Source organism: Molossus molossus, unplaced genomic scaffold, assembly GCF_014108415.1.
Source record: "Molossus molossus isolate mMolMol1 unplaced genomic scaffold, mMolMol1.p scaffold_m16_p_1, whole genome shotgun sequence".
In the NCBI taxonomy this organism is placed as follows: Eukaryota; Metazoa; Chordata; class Mammalia; order Chiroptera; family Molossidae; genus Molossus; species Molossus molossus.
This window is the reverse complement of record NW_023425344.1, coordinates 17,244,000-17,265,030: the sequence shown is the minus strand read 5'-3', so window position 1 is coordinate 17,265,030 and position 21,031 is coordinate 17,244,000. Positions and strand designations below refer to the sequence as shown.

Below are 21,031 nucleotides of genomic sequence, written 5' to 3'. Positions count from 1 at the left end.
GAAGGTTTTTAAGTTAGAGTACTCTCTATTATTTAAAGATAGACAGTTGCCATTATTAAGTGGCCTAGATAATAAAAGGTAAATTAGATCATTTTAAAATTAAATGTAGATGAGTGGGGGGGGAAAAAGGGCAAAGGAATACCTCTCTGCCATAAACAGGAAGGAAATCTTATGTTTTGCGACAGCATGGAATGTATCTGAAGGGTATTATGATAAGAGAAATAAGCCAGTCACAGAAAAACAAGTACCATGTGATTTCACTTATATGTGGAATCTAATGAACAAAATTCCCGACAAACAAAATAGAAACAGACTCGTAGATAGAGAACAGACAGACAGCTGTCAGAAGGGAGGGGGGTTAGGGGGCTGGATAAAATGGTGAAGGGATTAAGCAAAACAACCCCAACGAAACAAAAAAAAACACCCTCATAGCCCAGCCGGTGTGGCTCAGTGGTTGAGCACTGACCCATGCACCAAGAGGTTCGATTCCCAGTCAGAGCACATGCCCAGGTTGTGGGCCCGATCCCCAGTGAGGGGCATGCAGAAGGTGGCCAATCGATGTTCTCTCTCTCCCTCTCTCTCTAAAAAAATCAATAAAGAAAAACAAATTTAAAAAAACAACAACACCCTCATAGACACAGACAATAGTATAGTGATTACCAGAAGGAAAGGGGGTGGGAGTAGGTAGAAGAGCATAATGGGGGAATATGGTGAGGGAAGGAGACTTGACTTGGGGTAGTAAACACACAATACAATATACAGATGATTTATTATAGAATGGTACACCTCAACCTATATAATTTTATTAACCAATGTCATCCTAACAAATTCAATAAAAAATGTAAAAATTTATTTTTTAAAACTAAAAATATTAAAGTTAAAGGTCTGTGTGATATATGCCAGGTTTATATCCTTTAGTTTATATCAAGTATATCAATAAAAATGCACAAAATACTTAAGAGCAAAATAATAAAATTTTCAGTAAAATCTAATTGCTCAAGATAAACCAATAAAATATATTTAGGAATTACTATAAATATGTATATTTAAGTCTGTATTTTAAATCCATTTGTGCTTTAACTGGCATTTATTTTTATTTCTATCATTTTTTTCTGTTTACAACTTTATTGAGGTGTAATTCACACACAATAAACTTCAGATATTAAAGTGTACACTTTGATAAACATTGAAACCTTCACCCAAGTTTCTTGTGTCTCTTTGCAGTCCCTCCCTCCCACCCCTAGGCAACCACGTTCTGCTTTCTGTCAAAGGGATTAGTTAACACTTTTTGAAGTTTTTATAAATGGAATCAGACAGTATGTTTCCTTTGTGTGTGGCTTCTTTCACTCAGCAGGATTTTGAGATTCATCCACATTACTACCTATATTGAGTCTGTTCTTTTTTATTGCTATATACTATGAAGATGAAGTTTTAAATTTCTTTAAAAATCACTGAAAAGTATAGACTTTCTAAAGTGATGCCATAGCTTTAAGTGATGAGAACACACAGATTATAAGTATTGGAGAAATTATTTTCTAAACTAGTTAAAACTTTCACAAATATATAGACTTTTAAACTAGTAAAACTATCCTGAAAATACATCTTATGTAAATATTTAAAATATGAACTTGGGTAGTCAGAGTTGACAAAAGTTGATCTAAAATCTACCATTCTGATGCTATTATGGGTCTATGCAGTCCATTATGTGTACATTAAAACCAGCTTATTATGCAAGTAGGAGTACATTTTTATTAAAGTTCAATGTATATGATTCACAGGTAAATCTCACATGTTCCATAAAATTGTATGTCCTAATACTTAGTCATAAGACTCAGAAAGAAATATATTAGTAATATATAAAACATGACAAAAAATACTAGAAAATTAAAGCAAAATAAATCTGGCAGTTTTACAAAAATTTTCTAAGCTCTCTAAAAAGTACCAAGCTGGTATCATTTTTCTATTCTAATGAAACTTAAAAAATAAAGCTGCATGGAGATTTTAAAAAAACAGAATGAAGAAATGTAAACAAGAGAAGAAAAGAAAAAAGATGAGAAAAAGAGCAAAAGGAAATAAAAACCAAAGATTTGAGTGAAGGAAATGAGAAAATAATGAAGAACAAATTCAAGGAATCTTACAGAAATTGTATGTGTGTGTACACACACACACATATATGTTCTTTTTTAATTTCCTTACCTTAATTTCCTTTCCAAGTTTCTGTTTTTCATATTTGATTAACCAATTATCATTTCCCCTGTCTTTCAAAATAGCAAAAAGTAAATGAGTAAATAAAATAAATAAATTTTAAAAATCTGTTTGCCTTTTTATGAATATCATAGCTTAATATCAAGGGGGGAAATCCAGTCACTTCATGATTTTCGAGACTTTCATTGGTTATCTGTGACATATATTTACATATTAAAGGCTCCAATTTAATACATACAAACTAAAAAACAATGTGCCAGACATTGTTGTAAGTGCTTAACATATATTAATTCATATTAACCCTCATAACCACTCTGTGAGGTAGGTATAATTATTGTCAACAACTATTAAATCAAGGTTATTAAAATCAAGGGTAATTTTTCTGCACCTTAGAAAGAAAAAGCATCTAACCCTAATACCAGGTAAATATCTGGATAGGCTCTCATCTAATGTCTTTATAGGAATATTCTAAACTCTACACTAATTTTAACATTTACATAAGACCATATTAATTAAGATGGTAAATCTAGAAAAGTATATAATGCTTGTTGAGAAACTAATATAATTGAGCAAACATTTGAAGTTGTGGCTCTCAAACTTCAGAGTGCAGCAAAATTACCTGGAGGATTTGTTACAACACAAACTGCTGGCCCCCACACGCAGTTTCTATGTCAGCAGGCCTGGAGTGGGCTACTACAAGTGTACCAAGTCCCCACATAACACTGACCTTGACAGGCTAGGAAACACTGTGTTATATCACCTACATCATTGTTACCTTCCAGCTCATAAAAAATTAAGAATTTAATGTATTTATAGACTACACTATATTACCTACAGTCAAAACAAGCATCTAAAATAATTTATACAATCAAGTTTTAATTATTCATATTACGTCAATAACATTTCTTAAAACCAGGTTGGTCCTGCTGCCAAAAAACACCCCGCTAGGAACAGGAACTGATCATGACCACCAGGGCAAGAGCCTGCCATGGGTCAGGATCTCCAATTCTGTCAGGTGGGTCAGGACTGCATCTCTCTTTTCTAAGGAAGGCAGAGAAAAAGCAGCCTCAAGAGTTCTGCATCAAAACTTTATGTCTTTGATTTAGATAACAGGAGCTGAATACAGTTTGAAAGCTAACAAGATTTGAGTGAACAAATGAGAGAACTTCAATACCTGTGTTTCTGATGATGTAATCCAAAATCACTAATCTTTCAAACTGTGACTGAAATTGTTTTCTAATATTCTCAGGCAAAGGGTCAGCTTCAAATTTCCTAAGCCAAAATTCAGCCTCCTTGTAACCTTCAACAAATAACTGAAAGGAACCAATCTATAATTTTAAGAACTACAGTTAGAAAAGAAAGTATGAGAATAAAAGGATTATTTTAAAAATTTCTAAGCAGTATCATCATAAAATATATAAACACAGTAAGAAAAATAAAAGAGTTAATACTAATTTAGATAAGCTATGTTTATCAAGAACACCATTTTTACACACCAATGTTAAATATCATATAAAGAATACATAGCAAATAAAAAATGTTCAACCCTAGACTTTCAAGGAGTACAGCAGCTATTTTAGGATAAAAGACATTTCTATCGCTAAAATTACTGGTTGTTAACTTTAAAAAAGTTTTGAAAGGAAATACAAATTTAAACAGCACATGACATACAGGTAATGGGTAACCTAGATGGCCTAATAAATACAAATAAATCACCACAAAATAATCAATTTCTTATCCTTTCTCAACAATTTATATTTTTGTTGTTGGCATGAAATTTTAATGATTTCCTAAAGGTTTCCTCTAAAGCATTTATAATTAAGTCCTACTAGTCATAAATATGGAAATAATATCCTTTTTTTTAATCATACTTATTTCAGCATATGCAAGGAGTTAACAAGTCTTATAAAATTTTTCCAATTCCTTGCTTACTTTGAGTACAATTTTAAAAATAAGTTAAACTGATCATGAATTTCTACTCAGATTCTTTTATCTAGATCAATGTACAGCTACAACACAACAAAACTGCAGGTCAAATATATTTTTAAAAAAAACTTTATTTAGTTCTTTTTTTTATCCTCACCGGAGGACATCCCTCCATTTTTTGTTCAGGTAGAGTGGGAGGGAGAGAGAGGAACAGAGAGAGAGAGAGAAACATCGATGTGTTCCTTTCACATCGAGTGGCTGCCACCCTCACGACCAACCAGGGCCGGGGACAAACTGCAACCGAGGTACATGCCCTTAGCGGGAACCGAACCCGGGTCTCTCAGGACCGCAGGCCGACGCTCTAACCGCTGAGCCAAACTGGCCAGGGCATTAAAAAAAAACTTTAGAGTTTTTTCTAAAATGCCTTTCCCATTAACCCTCTCCATCCTTGCTTAGCTAGCTGCTAATCATCCCTTAGGTTTGTTTAAAAGTGGTAAGGAAAAAGAAGATCTAATATGTAGGAAGCAAACACAGCTACTATCATTTACTTTTCTATGTGCTAGGACTGTACCAAGTACTTGACATAAATGTCTTCATTTGAACCTCACAACCCTAAGAGGTAGTTTTGATCACTCCCCCATTTTATAGAAAATGAGGGTTGGAGAGTAAGGAATTAGCCTAAGGTCTCAGAGCTAACTGATAGAGAGGCTGGGAGTAAAACCTATTTGGTTCTGGATCTGTGCTTTTAGCCAATGTTTTGTAAAGCTTTAGATGCAACCTCCTCTTGCAAACATCCCCTAGCCCTCCAAAAGGGTTACATATCTCTCCTTTACTCTTTCTGAGTTTCCCAGCTCTTAACCATCTTAACAACATTATCATATTGCATTGAGATTGCTTCTATACTGTAAGTTCTTTGAAGATGAAAAATTGTTTTTGTTACTATTATATCCATAGTCTATAGCTCAAATAATAGACACTGAATTGCCTCCCAAATAAAGCTTATCACAGTAACTTACCTTAGGAGGGAGTCCTATCCGATGAAATTTTTTACCTACTTTCGGCACTTTCTCTAAAGCATACTTTTTGCCTCTAGCTTTTGCGCGGTCAATTGCACTGTAGTTAAATGTCTCACTGACAAGTCGAACCACCTAGAACCATATGGTTTAGAAAAATGGTTATTAGAATTTGCATGATAGTATTTATATTCATATACATTATGAAACTCACTTGAATACTGTAAATTAGCGAAGTTGAATCCTATACGAAATGCCTCAGAGAATCTAAAATAGAAAGGCTATGGGATTCTGCAGTCTGTTCAATGGCACATCTTTCTCTCTGAGAGACACAGCCTAAAATTAGCCAGTGGTTGAAAGAAGTAATAGTCCTGAAATGTACAATTAAGAATGAATATTTTGAGGAAGTCTTCAAGTAAAAATGTAAAAAGAAAAAAAAGAAAAGAAAAAAAAACCAGTCTTTTGAGCCCATTAGTTATCTCTACCTTCAACAGAACTTTTAGATCCCTGATCTTTATCTGCTTTCTAAAAGCTAGTCCTTTATCATAGCATCATCTCAGCTCATATGTTGGAGACATTCCCTTGGGTACTTTTTGTGGGTCTACACTAGAAGTTGTTAGTAGCTTATGACTCTGGATTACCAAAAAAAGGGGGCTCAATTTTAGGCTCTGTCATTAGAAATGTGTTCAGAGAGAAAAAGGCTGTAAACCAAAGTCCATGCTTAAAAACAAATTTTTCTTTACCCTTGTTTTTGGTACAATGCCCAGATGAAGCTTTTCATCCACAAGAGAGGCAGCAGCTTCAGAAAGGTACCCCTGGTTAGGAATCAAGCAGCCTCTGCCAAAGCAGCAAGGGCAGCAGATCTTATGAACATATTTTGTCCATTTTGGATTCAACTGACCATAAGGCTCTTCCGATTTGGGTTTAAACACACCAATAATTTTCTATAGGGAAAAAAAGTAGAAATTTTATTAGACTTTAATATACAAATAATAATCCATAAAGTTCATGCTTGATAAATCCTCCCACCAGAATTGAACATAACCCTTAAATATTAAGGGATTTAGTTCCAATCACATTTTTACATTCATTCTCATTCAACAGTCTAAAAATCAACAATCCTTTGGGCTAGTGGTTTCCAAACTGTGCTCTGAGAAACCCTAGGGAAGGTGAGGGAAGGTGAGGACCGAGATCTAAGACGTCATGCCACTTAATCAAACAGACTTATATTACACTAGTTTTATACATCGGACTTTCAACTCATTAAAGGATTCCACTGAGATCAAACAGTTATTATTTAAAATCTGTTAAATATACAAATTATATGTCTATTTGTTTATTGTCTACTTTTCCCACATAATGTACTTTCTAAAAGGGCAAAAACTATCTTAGGACTGTATCCCGTGTACTCACAACAGTACTTGATACACGGCAGGCATTCAAGCATGTTAAATTAATAAATCCAATGACAAAAAGTATTCTCTATACAGATAATGACAAAGATAAAATATAAAATAGGATATAGTAAACATCTATGTTGTCAGATTCTCTGGCCCTAATATCTTTTTTCCAATTATTATTATTTTTAAAAAATATGTTTTTATTGATTTTTCAGAAAGAGACGAAGGGGGAGAGAGATAGAAACATCAATGTGAGAGAGATAGAAACATCAATGTGAGATAGATAGAAACATCAGTGTGAGAGAGATACATCGATCGACTGCCTTCTGCATGCCCCCCACCAGGGATCAAGCCTGCAACTCAGGTATGGGCTTTGACTGGGAATCAAACCGGGACCTCTCAGTCCATGGGACAACACTCAATCCACTGAGCCACACAAGCAGAGCTCCAATAATTTTTTTATGAACCGATTTTAAACAAATTTTCTCCTCTTAAAAAAATTTGCTCATGGATATCCAGTAGTCTATAATCTTTACTACTGATCCGATAAAATATACTCACATTACATTTAGGAGCTGAATTATCCTTAGACAAGATAAAATTATTATAATTTTAAGTATATAAGTAATTTAAGTAATTGTTTATAATGCAAAAAGTCTGAACCAATAAGAAAATCAACAACAACAAACTGAGAACTCAAACTCAGAATAAAGACTGAGATTGACATTACCTACATATACTTAAACCTCAAAAAAGACTTTTAAAATATAACTTCGAGCTTTGCAAAAAATATCTGTATGAAATTATAATCTCTCTTCCTCCTAAAAAAGGAACTGCTTGCTATGCATCATTCAGAAAGCTTTTACAAATGATAACATTAATATTGAAAAATTCTAGACTAAGTGGAACAAAGTCCCATATCAGCTTCTCTTTTCTGCCCTAGAATTATACTTTGATTCATTTCACTTTGTCACATTCCAATGCCTTCAAACTTCAAACTTCCCAGGCTCCTTCTCTGGTGTAATGCAGGGAAATAATAGTCCTAGGGTAAAATAAACCTATTAAAAAAATAAAGCAATTTGAAAATGACATTAAACTTTGCTTGGCTAATATAGACTATTGTAAGGTAAGGAGTTATGATAAACTCAACAAATCTACAGTTGAAAGTGAGTATTCAATAATGCTTGAAACCAAACAGTAAGATAATAGGATAGCAAACTATGACTTTAAATGAATAGCTTTACTTCTAAATAGTAGTACTTTAAGTAAAATAAATAAATAAATAAATAAAAATAACCTTTATTTCTAAAAAGAAAGTGCAATCAGATTTATTAGGAAAATATCTTCAGAAACTCACAATGACTTCATATTTAAATTAATGTTTTCCAAAATTTCTGTTACATATAGTAGGTCTGTGAAATTCTCACCCTCTTAGGATCCTTCACAAAGTAACTTCCACTTGAACCTTGAGAGATTCTTTCTGGAAAAACTCCAAATTTTATTGCTTGCTCTGCTTTCAATACAATAGCAGCAAACTCTGGATCATCCAAAAATGTATTCAATGCTGAAGAACCAACAATTATTACATTTAGAATATTAATGTTAATATAGCACATGAAATAGAAGAAAGATCAGCTATGAAAATGCTCATGATATGAATCTGTAATATTGGATCAGGTTAACAGCATTAGGACATGAAAGCATAAAAGTTTAATCAAGCATTATACGGGAGATTGATTCTCCTTTTTCCCACCACTACCCACCACTTCTCTCTTTAAGCTTCAAGGAATCACACATGGAACACAAAATCCCTATTTGTTGAAATAATCACAGATATTACTGCACATTACTTTGAACTCCTCTCTTCCAGTAATTTTGTTTTCCATTGCACCCAAGTCTCCAACTGCACAGTCATACCTCAGATCTGTTATTACCAATACCTGTAATCTCTCCATACTTTGAATTTCAAGCACCTTATATCTTCCTAATTCATTTCCTCTGACACCCTGAGCCTCCAAATTCTTCCATTCCACTAGAACCTACAAAACCCTGATCTATCATGTTGTCACTGATCTTCACCTCCTTTGTGCCCTTATTTCCCTACTTGGTCAGCTTAAATTATGGTCAATCATTATATAATCACTATTCCTCTCTCCCCTCATCATGGTCACCTGGGAAAAAAACCCAGTCCTGGTTAAACCCAACTGTCAGCCGACTATGCCTAGGCTCAGACAGCTAAACTTGGCAAGAGAAATACAAACACAATGCCTGGTGTCACTTTAAATTCATTACCACAAACCTCAGGTGGGCTGCCTAGAAAGCATGCTAAATTCCGGTTTTGTACTGAATGACTGTCTCCCACAAAATATGCTGAAGCCCCAAACCCCAATGCTATTATATCAGAAGAAATTCAGTTTAGATGAGGTAATGAGGATAGGGCCTCCATAAAGAGATTAGTGCCCAGAGCTCGCTCTCTGTCGCTCTCCCTCTGCCATGTGAGGACACAATGACAAGGTGACCATCTGCAAGCCAGTGAAAGAGCCTTCAGCACAACATGACTATGCTGATTCCCTAGTCTTGGAGTTCCCAGACTCCAGAACTGAGAAAAATAAATGTGTGTTGGTTAAGCCGCCCAGTTTATGGTATTTTGTTATAGCAGTCTGAACAACCACCTCATACTCTCTCCTCTCCTCTCCCAACACCTCCTCTCTCTCAGCGGTTGATCTAGCTTCCTATTTCCCTAAGAAAAGAGAAGCGATCGGAAAAAACTATCATAAGCCCTCAGCACCACGTCTACCCCACCCGCATCCTACCCATTCTGTCTATCACTACGGATGAACTGTCCAAGCTCTGAGATCAACTCTTCCACCCTGCATCAAAAGTTGCCTCTCTACTAGATCATTTCTCTCACCCTGACATCCAATCCATCAGCAAATTGTGTGGCTCTGCCTTAAATAAATATCCAGAATCCAACCACCTTTCACCATCTCCATTTCTGCTATGTGAATGAAGTCACTATCACCTCTCACCTAGATTATTACACGTCTCTTAACTGATCTCCCTTTTTCACTCAGGCCCTCTCTATATTCAACAGAGAAGCTATAGCAATCCTTTGTCAAATAAATCGGATCATATCACTCCTTTGAACAGAACAGCCCAATGGTCTCCTGTCTCACTCGAAGAAAAAGTCCAAATCCTTGTAATGGTCCCCAAGATCCTACCCAATATCCCCTAACCTCCAGTTTAATTTTCTGTTTAGCACTTATTACCCAACATATAACATTTATTTTGTGAGCTTCAAGAAGACAAGGATTTCTTTCACTGCTATATACCCAGAACCTTTAATTCCTGGAACATAACAGGCACTCAATAAACACTTGCAGAATGAATTAATAATACTCATTTAAAATTGTAGACAAGCCAAAAATTGCTTTGGAAGGCATTTAAATGCTATATGTACATACAGTATTACAAAAAATTCTAAACATAAGCTTTCCTTAATTTAAAATTTGCCTTAATTTGGAAAGAAATAAAACTTATTTACTAATTTTTAAACATTTGTGCTAAGAAAAATACTAGAAAAAGGCCTATGGGGTATATTTAACTTACTTAAAAGAATAAATAATCTAAGTATTTTAGTCATGGCTATACAACTGATATGCTAATTCCAAATCATTCTTTTTTTTTTTTTTTTTTATCCTCATTCGAGGACATTTTCCCATTTTTTGTACAGACAGAGTGGGAGGGAAAGAGAGGAAGAGAGAGAGGGGGAAACATCGATGTGAAAGGGACACATCGAGTGGCTGCCACCTGCACGACCAACCAGGGCCGGGGACAAACTGCAACCGAGGTACATGCCCTTAGCGGGAACCGAACCCAGGTCTCTCCGGACCGCAGGCGGACGCTCTAACCGCTGAGCCAAACCGGCCAGGGCAATTCCAAATCATTCTTATCTATCCCATTAAAATCCTTAAGAAAGAAGGAAGGAACTCTGTCTTTATTATTCACTGTATATCTCTAACACCTGGAAGAGGGTAGTACTTAATAGTGAATTGAATAAATGTATTGTTTAGATGCCAGAGTATGCCAGTGATCATTATTAGTCAAATAATATTTCTTCTAGGTCAGGGCTCTTAACAAGAAAGAATGCGAAAGTTACTTATTTCAACCTTGCTACCAGTACTGGTGTACTTTCCTTAATACATCACCCGCACATGGTCTTTGGAACAACGGTTAAACACTTTCAAAGAGAGATCACTCTTTTTTCCATGCTCCTACTGTTTGCTTAAAAACGTGTGTGTGTGTGTGTGTGTGTGTATATATATATATATATATATATATATATATATACACACACAAATTTCCTTTTCCAGAAGTAAGTCTCCTGTAGTTTCACCCAATGTCCCAGACAAGTCATCTGGAGCAAAACAAAAGTCTACCTACTCCTTTCTTCCCAGGGATAGCCCTTCAAATAGTTGGAAGATCATTTCATGTCCTCGAAGTCTATTCTCTTTCTCCTTCAATATGGAAGTGTTTTTAGGCTTTTCAGCATTTGAGTTACCCTCCTGTTTCACACTTCAGTTTTCCAATGTGCTTCCTTAAAATAAGATCTCTAGAACTGAGCAACCCATTGCAGAGAATAGACATCTCTCAGTTTTAACACTAATCAAAGAAGCAGTCTAGCATTACATTAGCTGTTTAGGAGTCCTGTCATACTTCTAATTCATATTGAAATGGCTAAACTCTTAGACTACTCTTAGTCTCTCCCATCCTGTACTTGAGCAGTTCTTTTGGAAACTATGTGTGGACTTGGACATTATTACTATTAAATGTTATAAAATTGCTTTACAGGTCACACTTTGTGAGTTCCTCATAGAAACTGCCTTTGCTGCTCTCATGAAAAGCAATCATAGTCAGAATATTTAACTCAGTTTTTTTTTGGTACGTGCCCCTGGTGGGAACCAAACGCGAGACTCTCTGGTCTGCAGGCCAACACTCCAACCGCTGAGCCAAACCGGTCAGGGCTAATTTAGTTCAAACCAAAATTATATCAATAGAACCATTCCTATAAAATCAGCCAGCAGCCCTGGCCAGTGTTGCTCAGTGATTAGAGCGTTGGCCTGCGGACCAATGAGCCACGAGTCGGATTCCGATCGAGTGCATGAACCTCGGTTGTGGTTCGTCCCCAGCCCTGCTCTGGTCATGCGGGAGGCAACCAGTTGATGTGGCTCTATCACATTAATGTTTCTCTCTGTCTCTCTCTCTCTCCTTCCCTCCCACTCTATCTGATGATAAGTATAAAAATATCCTCGGATGAGGAATAAAAAAAAAAAAAATAAGCCAGCAGCCCTGGCTGGTTTTGCTCGGTGGTTAGAGCATCAGCCTGAGGACTGAAGGGTCTCGAGTTTGTTTCCCAGTCAACGTACCTGTGTTGCAGGTTCGATTCTGGGCCCCTGTCCAGGTCGTGCAAGAGGCAAGAATCAATGTGTCTCTCTCTCTCCTTCCCTCCCTTCCACTCTATCTAAAAATCAATGAAAAGATATCCTTGGGTGAGGATTAACAAAAATCAGCATATTCCAGCATATTTTCAATCCCTTTCTCTTTAATCTGTCCCTGTTGAGCAACTCTTTCAGATAAGTGAGATAATCTCCCCCCATGAAAATGCGCATGCTTTGAGATGGCCTGGATTTACCACCAGTCTAGGAAGGCACTTAACTTAAAAGACAACTGGTCCTACTATCTAATTTCTGCCAGGAGAAAAGGCTACATATCCACTATTCTAAAATCAAAGTAACTGCTTTTTAGATAATTTTTCTTTAACTGAGACTCATAACTCATATTCTGCAACTTTATTTTAGTGACTTAAATGTACATTTGTCAATGAGTTTAACTTGGAGGACACCCTCAAAAGTTATGCTTCAAGTTATATGTGCTATGGAAACTTGACTTGAAGGTTTATTGTCATGGTTTGGTTTGATTTTTAATAGCTGAGGACATTGGTTAGCTACATTTCTGTAAATATTTTTCAGTTAAACCCTGGTCGGTTTTGCTCAGTGGTTAGGGCATCGGCCCACAAACCAATGAGTCGCGATTCCGGTCAGCGGCACGTACCTCAGTTGTGGCTCATCCCTAGCCCTGGTGGGGGTCATACAAGAGGCAGCCAGTTGTATGTCTCTCTCAGGTCAATGTTTTCTCCCCCCCCACCGCCCCCCCACCCCACTCTATCTGAAGATAAATGAAAAAATATCCTCGGGTGAGGATAAAAACAAACATTTTTTCAGTTAAAATTACTATCACCTCTTTTAAGGAATAAACTCTGTGGTTTTAATTTGTCTCTGTATCAAAGAATATTCATATTTTCTGAGTGTCTCTGTGCACTCCCTTTGGGTCTCCTCTAAGAAGATGCAGTGACTTTCCAGTCAACTTCCAGTCCTATTCAAGCTTCTCACTTTTCACAAGACTGGTCCTCTGAAGCTTTACCCTTGGTGTTCCCACGTACATGTCAAGCTTACTTTCATGGCTAATTCTTATTCATCCTTCAACTCCACCTGATCACTTTCAATACTATAACAAAATGATCTAAGTTCCAGGAGTGCGGAGATCTTTGTTTTGCTCTTGGATATATCTCAAATGCCTAAAACAGTACCAGCCACATGGTAGAACTGCAAGAAATATGAGCTAACAAATTATCCCCTTAACTACACGTAAGGGTTATTACTGGTCCTGTAGTAAGTTGAAAATGGAATAAGAGAACCCATTGTATAACCTTTTATAGTTAGTTTTATGTAAATATATGCATGATAAATTATCAAGCTCTCAATTTAAATAAACCAATCAAATGAACTCTTCCTCACTTAGGGGTTGGGACTATCTTACCCACTTACCTGAATATTTTCCGAAAATACAAAACAAAATAATAAAACAGTAGTTGGCTCACAAGTTTGGTGACCTGAACCCCGCCTCAGTGCTCTTCATCTGTTAGTTCTCAAATCAGATGCAATTTCTTCGCCTAAGTCTTCCTTGGCCCCTAAAAGTCTAGGGCATAGCTTAGTGGAACCCCCAGCTTGCCCCACCCATGCACTTATTTCATCTGTTTGTTTTAATTGACCGATTCTTCCATTAGGCTATAAAGCTATGTGGGGACAAGGCTGGTGACCGAATATCAAATGGATTTGTTTCTCCAAGGCCTCCATTTCTACTGGTACCCATCAGAAACTCAAACATTTCATGAATCCTATATCTCTGCAATAAATGGGAAATAAAGAATAGGTTTATTCTAATTAGTGAAATAATCTCCAACACACTGCTGCTTATTACCTTTCAAAAGCTCAATTATGAAAACTTCCGGTCAAGATGGTGGCATAGGTAAACGCAGTATTGCCTCCTCCCACAACCACATCAAAATTACAACTAAACTACAGCACAACTATCATTTAGAACCGCCTGAAATCAAGCTGAATGGAAGTCCTACAACTACGAAATTAAAGAAGTCACACAGAGACTGCAATTAAGACTCAATTACAACAGAAAGGTGTACAGTCCACACTAGAGGTGCACCTCGAAGGCCCAGCTAGGGTGATCAGGGAAGCTGTGCCACTGGATCCTACAGGACACCTACAACAATAGGCCACCCTACAAAGCCTAGAAGACATAGCAACTCTACCTAATACATAGAAAAAATCATAGGAAAGCAGCCAAAATGAAGAGACAAAGAAACATGTCCCAAATGAAAGAAAAGAACAAAACTCCAGGAAAAGAATTAAACAAAATGGAGATAAGCAATCAATCAGATGCAGAGTTCAAAACACAGGTTATAAGGCTGCTCAAGGACCTTGGTGAGACATTCAAGGAACTTAGTGAGACTATCAACAACATAAAAAGGAACCAGTCAGAAATGAAGGATGCACTAACTGAAATAAAGAATAATTTATAGGGAATCAATAGTAGAGTAGGTAAAGCCAAGAAGCAAACCATTGATTTGGAATATAAGGAAGCAAAAAAAAAAAAACCCAAACAGAAAAGCAAAAAAAAAAAAAGAGTCCAAAAAAATGAGGATTGTGTAAGGAGCCTCTGGGACAACTTCAAGCGTGCCCACATTCACATCATAGGGGTGTGCCAGAAGGCGAAGAGAAAGAACAAGAAATTGAAAATCTATTTGAAACAATAATGACAGAAAACTTCCCTAACTTGGTGAAGGAAACAGACATACAAGTCCAGGAAGCACAGAGAGTCCCAAACAAGATGAACCCCAAGAGGTCCACACCAAAATATATCATGAAAATGCCAAAGGTTAAATACAAGGAGAGAAACTTAAAAGCAGTGAGAGAAAAACAGTCCGTTACTTACAAAGGAACTCCCATAAGACTGTCAGCTGATTTCTCAAAAGAAACTTTGCAGGCCAGAAAGGAGTGGCAAGAGGTATTCAAGGTAATGAAAAACAACGACCTACCACCAAGATTACTCTATTCCGCAAAGCTATCATTTAGAATCAATGAGTTTCCCAGACAAGAAAAAGCTAAAGGAGTTCATCACCACCAAACCAGTATTACATGAAATACTGAAGGGTCTTCTTGAAGAACAAAAATATGAACAATAAAATGGCAATTAATACATATCTATCAACAATAGAATCTACAAACAAAATGAGCAAGCAGAACACAATCAGACTCCTAGACACAGAACTTTTTGTTGCTTGCCAGAGGGGTGGGGGCTGGGGGGATGGGTGAAGGAATTAAGAAGTACAAATTGGCCCTGGTCGGTTTGGTCCAGCGGTTGGAGCATCGGCCTGCGGTCCAGAGAGACCCGGGTTCGGTTCCCGCTAAGGGCACGTACCTCGGTTGCAGTTTGTCCCTGGCCCTGGTTGGTCCTGCAGGTGGCAGCCACTTGATGTGTCCCTTTCATGTCAATGTTTCTCTCTCTCTCTCTCTCTCTCTCTCTCTCTTCCTCTTTCTCCCTCCCATTCTATCTGAGCAAAAAATGTCCTCAGGTGAGGATAAAAAAAAAATTAAAAAGAAAAAAAAAGAAGTACAAATTGGTTGTTAGACTGATGAACCTGAGAGGGAAGCAGGGAGGGAGGGCGGGATGAGATAAACCAAAGAACTTCTATGCATATATGCATAACCAATGGACACCAACAACAGTGTGGGGAAGGCAGGAGCGGGAAAGGATTGGGGAGGAGGAGTCAATGGGGAAAAAAAGGGAAGACAACTGTAATATTCAACAATAAAGATGAGTTAAAAATATAAAATAAAGAAATTAAAAAAACAAAACAGAACACAAAAGCTCAGTTATGGAGGGCTGTCAAGACACATAGGACTTCTACCCTCCTCGTACCTTCCTCTAAATTAAGCCAAATTACCAGCATCTTGAATCTAGGTCCAGCAATACTGATAGCACCACCATTAGAATTACTTCTATTGAAATGGGCTTCAGGGAAGTTATAAGGAATACTACAAAATCAATCACTTTTATTACAAAGTTTTATTCAACATATAGTCTCTTCTCCAAGGAAATACATGATAAGTTATGATTTGTCAGTTCTGTTTGGTTCAAATAATCAGCTTATTTTTAACTTTATGGATACAGTGATTGCATTTCTCGCGGGTTGGCTGCTTAGTTTTATTAAAATTAAATTTGTGGGCTGCTTGCATCAAGTGTCTGATGTGCATTTTGTGTACTTATTCCAGTGTCCATTTTATGTAATTTACTATCCTTATTTCCCATTCTTATCTTCCCTCCTTTTATTTTTTTTAAATTAAATTTATCGGGGTCACATTGGTTAATAAGATCATATAGGTTTCAAGTGTAGTACATTTCTAGGATACATAGAAATGTATACCTACTTTTATATTATTTTATTTTGTTCCTACATTTATAAGCTACTGTGAATCATTAAATGGCTTATAAACATACACTTCCTTTTACTTGAGTAGCTCTTTGTGAATTCTACCACTGTTCTCTAATTGTTAGGCTCTCTAACAAAACTGGTAAGTGCTCCTGGTTTGTATTAACTGGGACCTTGGAGAAATCACTCTACCTATCTGTGCTTCCTTAAAATGAAAACAAAAAATAGTACTCACTTCATAGGGTTGGTTATGAGTAATACACGTGGCACGCATAGAACTATACCCTCCATGTACTGTTATGTTGGTATTAGTTATTACCACCCAAGTCACTGATTAAAACGACAATTAAAACAAGGAATGCCACTAATCCTTCTTCTTTGACACTGATCCAACGCTATGGTTTATGCTGGTTACAGACTTTGTCAAATGCCTTGTTAAAGATGAGACATACAATATTCTTCCACTGGCTAAAGTACACAAATTACAAAAACAGAATAGTAATAAATTAGGTCACTATTAATCTAAAGGCAAGAATTTCTTGAAACTAGAGAGGTAGCTTCATGGAAACTGGACGGCAAAGGACAAAGGAAGTTAATGTACTCACTGAAAAATAACTAAAAAAAAATCTAGTTAAACTACTTAATCATAAACTTTTTAGGAGACTGGTTTAAAATGTATAAAATAACTTTTACAATTCAAATCTATTTTTAAATGCATTAAAATAAGACCTCCATAATAAATAACCAAAAGTAACAATTATTTTATAACACTTGGGAGACAGACAAGAAAGGAAAAAGTGCAGGACCTGAAGAACTAGGCTCAGTCCTGGCTTTACCACTTCCTGGATACTTAACTTTGGCTGACCTCTGAGGTTCTATAACTACTAGTCATTACAGTTTTATTCATTTTCAATCCTTACAACAGGGATGGGGGTGAATAACTAACTTGCTGAGCTGTTGTGAGAATTAATGAAATATACAAAAAAAGATCTTAAACCATAAACTATGGTAGAAGTTATTACCATTTAAAAGGGTAGGAAGCCATGGACAGTTTGGCTGCCTGTGGACCTAAGGGTTCTGGGTTCTGGGTTCAATTCCCTGTCAAGGGCTTGTACCTGGGGTTGCAGGTTTGATCCCCAGCTGCTTGTGTGAGAGGAAACCAACATGGATGTGTCTCTCTCACATCGATGCTTCTCTCCTCTCTCTCCCTTCCTTCCTCCCTCCTTCCACTCTACCTAAAAAAAAAAAAAAATCAATGGAGCTCTGGCCAGTTTGGCTCAGCAGTTAGAGCATTGGCCTGCGGACTGGAGTCCTGGATTTGGTTCCCGCTAAGGGCATGTACCTCGGTTGCAGTTTGTCCCCCGCCCTGGTTGGGGTCATGTGGGCAACCACTCGATGTGTCCCTTTCACGGTGATGTTTTTCTCTCTCTCTTCCTCCCTCTCTCCCTCCCGCTCTATCTGAAGATAAATGCAAAAATGTCCTCAGGTAAGGATATAAATAAATAAGAAAATAAATAAATAAATAAATACAGTCTGTTAAAAAAAAAAAATCAATGGAAAAATATCCTTGGGTGAAGATTAACTAAAAAAATAAAAGGGTAGGAAACTCTCTTAAATAATCCCATTATATTCTGAGTACCATATCCCCATTTTTACTTTTTCTAGCCTTAATATTATTTTTTATAAAACCTCACTTTCATAGAATAAACACACTTTCAAGGTTTTAGGCTCTTTTAAAATATAGCTACACAGGTAACTTTGGAGCAGAAAAAGGCAAGCTAGCTACATGGATCTTAGTTACTTCACAGACTGGATTCTAGGTAATATATATCCAAATTATCAATGTAGCTAGGTGAACGTGGGTTTACTGTGATCTGGTTCCAACTTCGTTTGTTTTTTCCGTTAAATGTTGTAATGTCAACGCATCCATTAGCTAACACCATAATGGCATCCGACCTGCATGTCTGACTGGTTTGCTAAAGCTTTATTCTTCATGAAACACCTGAATTGGGAAGTCTGCTTCCCTTTAGGCCTCTCTAGACTATGTCAGACTCTTAAGTTCAATTACAACTTAAATACCTATTCTACCTAAAATTCTTTATAATGTAGAAGGCCCATTAGTGTACTAGTAGCCGCAGAGGTAAAAATCCAACAACTCTGGAAAAGCCAAGCAGTATTAATAAAAACTGTATTTACTTCAGGCATAGTGCACACACCATTTCAGCTAAACCATCCTAACCACTAGCAACCACAATTTTACAAACTAGCTTGTCTCATCTCTAGCTAGGATTCCTACAAGTCTACTCTGTTTTTCTATCAAATTAGTCTAACTCCACTTAACACACCAAAAAAGAAATCACTTTATTAACAAATGTCCATGCCTGCAGTAGCTTGCCTACATTTTACTAACCTTCAACATCATTTCAATCACCCTCTTTCACCTGAGACAATCAGTCCAGTTACTAACGAAAGTGTTCTTTTCTTTTTAAGGCTTGAGAGTAAAAATGACCAAAGAAAAAAGTTTTGCAGGAGAGAGAGCAGGTACAGAAATTCAACTTGCCTCTGCCCCCTCTGGCCAACGTCACAATAACAACATTTTCAGAGCAAAAAGTTTTTGAAACGTGTCCCAGTGGCAACTGGAGGTTCTTACTGGACATCTCCTTGCAAATTCACAACTCTGGAAAACTAACTTTCTTGATAGTTCAGGGTTCTTAACCCCAAACTCAAGTCCAGACTTGAGCAAATAACTTACATCACTTGACAGTGTTAAGTTTTCTTCAGTGTCTCTGATTCTAAAAGTGTAGGCTCACTCCTAGGGGATCAGAGTTCGCTAATGACACCCAAAAGGTCTGAGGGTGCAGCAGCCTACAGCCCCTGGGAAAGGTGCAGGAAGGGGGGAGCAGGAGCGAAAGGCAAGGAAGGCGTCCACGGTCTGGGCTCTGGGCGGCGGGCCCCCGACCTGCGCTCCAGACGGCAAGCCGGGCACACTGCCTGTCCTGCCACGCAAGTGCCAGTGTGAGGCCGAGCCCGGACCGGGGCGGGCGGGGACCCCGCAGCGGGGCCGGGGAGGAGCGGGGCCTGAGCGGCGACAGCGGCGACAGGCGCTCCGGGAGGGCGGCGGGGAGAAGGCGAGAGCCCGGTCGCACCTGAACCCCTGAAGCGGCTCCTCTCCACGTCGACGGGCGAGGTCCGCGGGCCGCCCACGCCCCGGGGGGGATGGCGATGCGAGTGCTGGGGCCGGCGCGGGAGTTCCTCGTCGTCCTCCTGGCCAGGAGAGGCCGCGTCTTTCTCCCCGGCAGTCTCCACCAGCCTCACGGCGGTCCCCGGGGCACTCCTCCGCGGCTGGGCCCAGGCGATCCGCGGCAGCAGCGGCTCCCGCTCCTCGTCCTCCCCGTCCAGGCTCTCGTCGCCCGCGGGCGCACGCCGCCCGGGCTCCGAGGCTTGCGCCATGGCTTCCCTCTGTGTTTTCCGCGCTGAGACCGGCTCAGAGAGACGAGGCATCCGGGTCTGGCCTCCGCATCGCGGAAAGATTGTCGTCGCTGGGTCGGACGGAGGCCACCTCACTAGCGTGCGGCAGCGCAAGGTTCCCGCCCAGCGGTTGCCCAGCCCCGCTACCCGCCACGCCCCAACTCGCACCTCCCCGCGCCTGCGCGTAAGAACGGGGGCGGCGGTGGGCGGGGCACGGCGCGCAGTCTGGAGCCGCCACCTGGCTCTGAGCTTCGGGGAAGGCTTGTGGGACAGGCTGCTGTTGCTCCTCAGGGAGCATTGGGGTCTGAGTTAAGTTACTTCCGAAAATACCCCTCTCCAACCTCTGTCGGCCTCTCTCACCACGGCAGGTTTGTCTCAAAGAGTTTACTACAGTCTATCTATACATTTCCTTGTATGATTTATTTCCTCCACTAGAAGTCCATGAGAGCAGGAACCTCATCTTTTGTTCAAACATTCCAGATATTGGTAGTTTTTAGAGAGAGAAAGGGGGAGGTGGAGAGAGAGAGAAGGAAACATCTATCTTTTGTCCCACCCACCCCATGTATTCATTAGTTTACACCTGCATGTGCCCCTACCAGGGATCAACCCCCAACCCTGGCATATGAGGATGATGCTCCAACCCACAGAACTAACCGGCCAGGACTGCATTATTAATTCTTCACCTTCCTATTTTAATATGTTTTTAAATAATAAGCTTTCTATGTTTAAATAAAGCTATGCATTTTCCTTTAAGCACTGCTTTATCTGCATTGCACAATTTTTTTTTTTAATCTTCACCCGAGGACATTTTTCCATTTTTTTGTTCAGATAGAGTGGGAGGGAGAGAGAGAAAGAAAGAGAGAGGGAGAGAAACATTGACGTGAAAGGGACACATCAAGTGGCTGCCACCGGCTCGATCAACCAGGGTCGCGGACAAACTGCAACGGTGGTATGTGCCCCCAGCGGGAACTGAACCTGGGCGTCTCTGGACCACAGGCCAACGATCCAACCACTGAGCCAAGCCGGCCAGGGCTGCATTCCACAATTTTTGATATGGTCTATTTTCATCCAGTTCAAAATGTTTTTTGTTTTTTTTTTATTTACCTTATGATTTCTTCTTTGACTCACTTCTTTGAAATGTGTTTAATTTACAAATATTTAGGGGCATTCCCAGA

The 21,031-nt window shown here is 38.6% G+C and overlaps 1 protein-coding gene across 1 annotated transcript in view; it reads right to left on the bottom strand.

Annotated features, from left to right (window-relative positions):
- Nucleotides 1-19,917, bottom strand: part of PI4K2B (phosphatidylinositol 4-kinase type 2 beta) — a 36,401-nt gene extending 16,484 nt beyond the window's left edge. Inside the window, exons 1-6 of the mRNA XM_036242441.1 lie at nt 19,535-19,917; nt 7,972-8,108; nt 5,888-6,088; nt 5,148-5,279; nt 3,380-3,533; nt 2,197-2,258 (exon numbers count right to left, since the gene is read on the bottom strand). Coding sequence (XP_036098334.1) covers nt 2,197-2,258; nt 3,380-3,533; nt 5,148-5,279; nt 5,888-6,088; nt 7,972-8,108; nt 19,535-19,889 — 1,041 coding nt within the window. The 5' untranslated portion in view covers nt 19,890-19,917. The remainder of the gene's footprint in view (nt 1-2,196; nt 2,259-3,379; nt 3,534-5,147; nt 5,280-5,887; nt 6,089-7,971; nt 8,109-19,534) is intronic.
- Nucleotides 19,918-21,031: the final 1,114 nt, after the last annotated feature.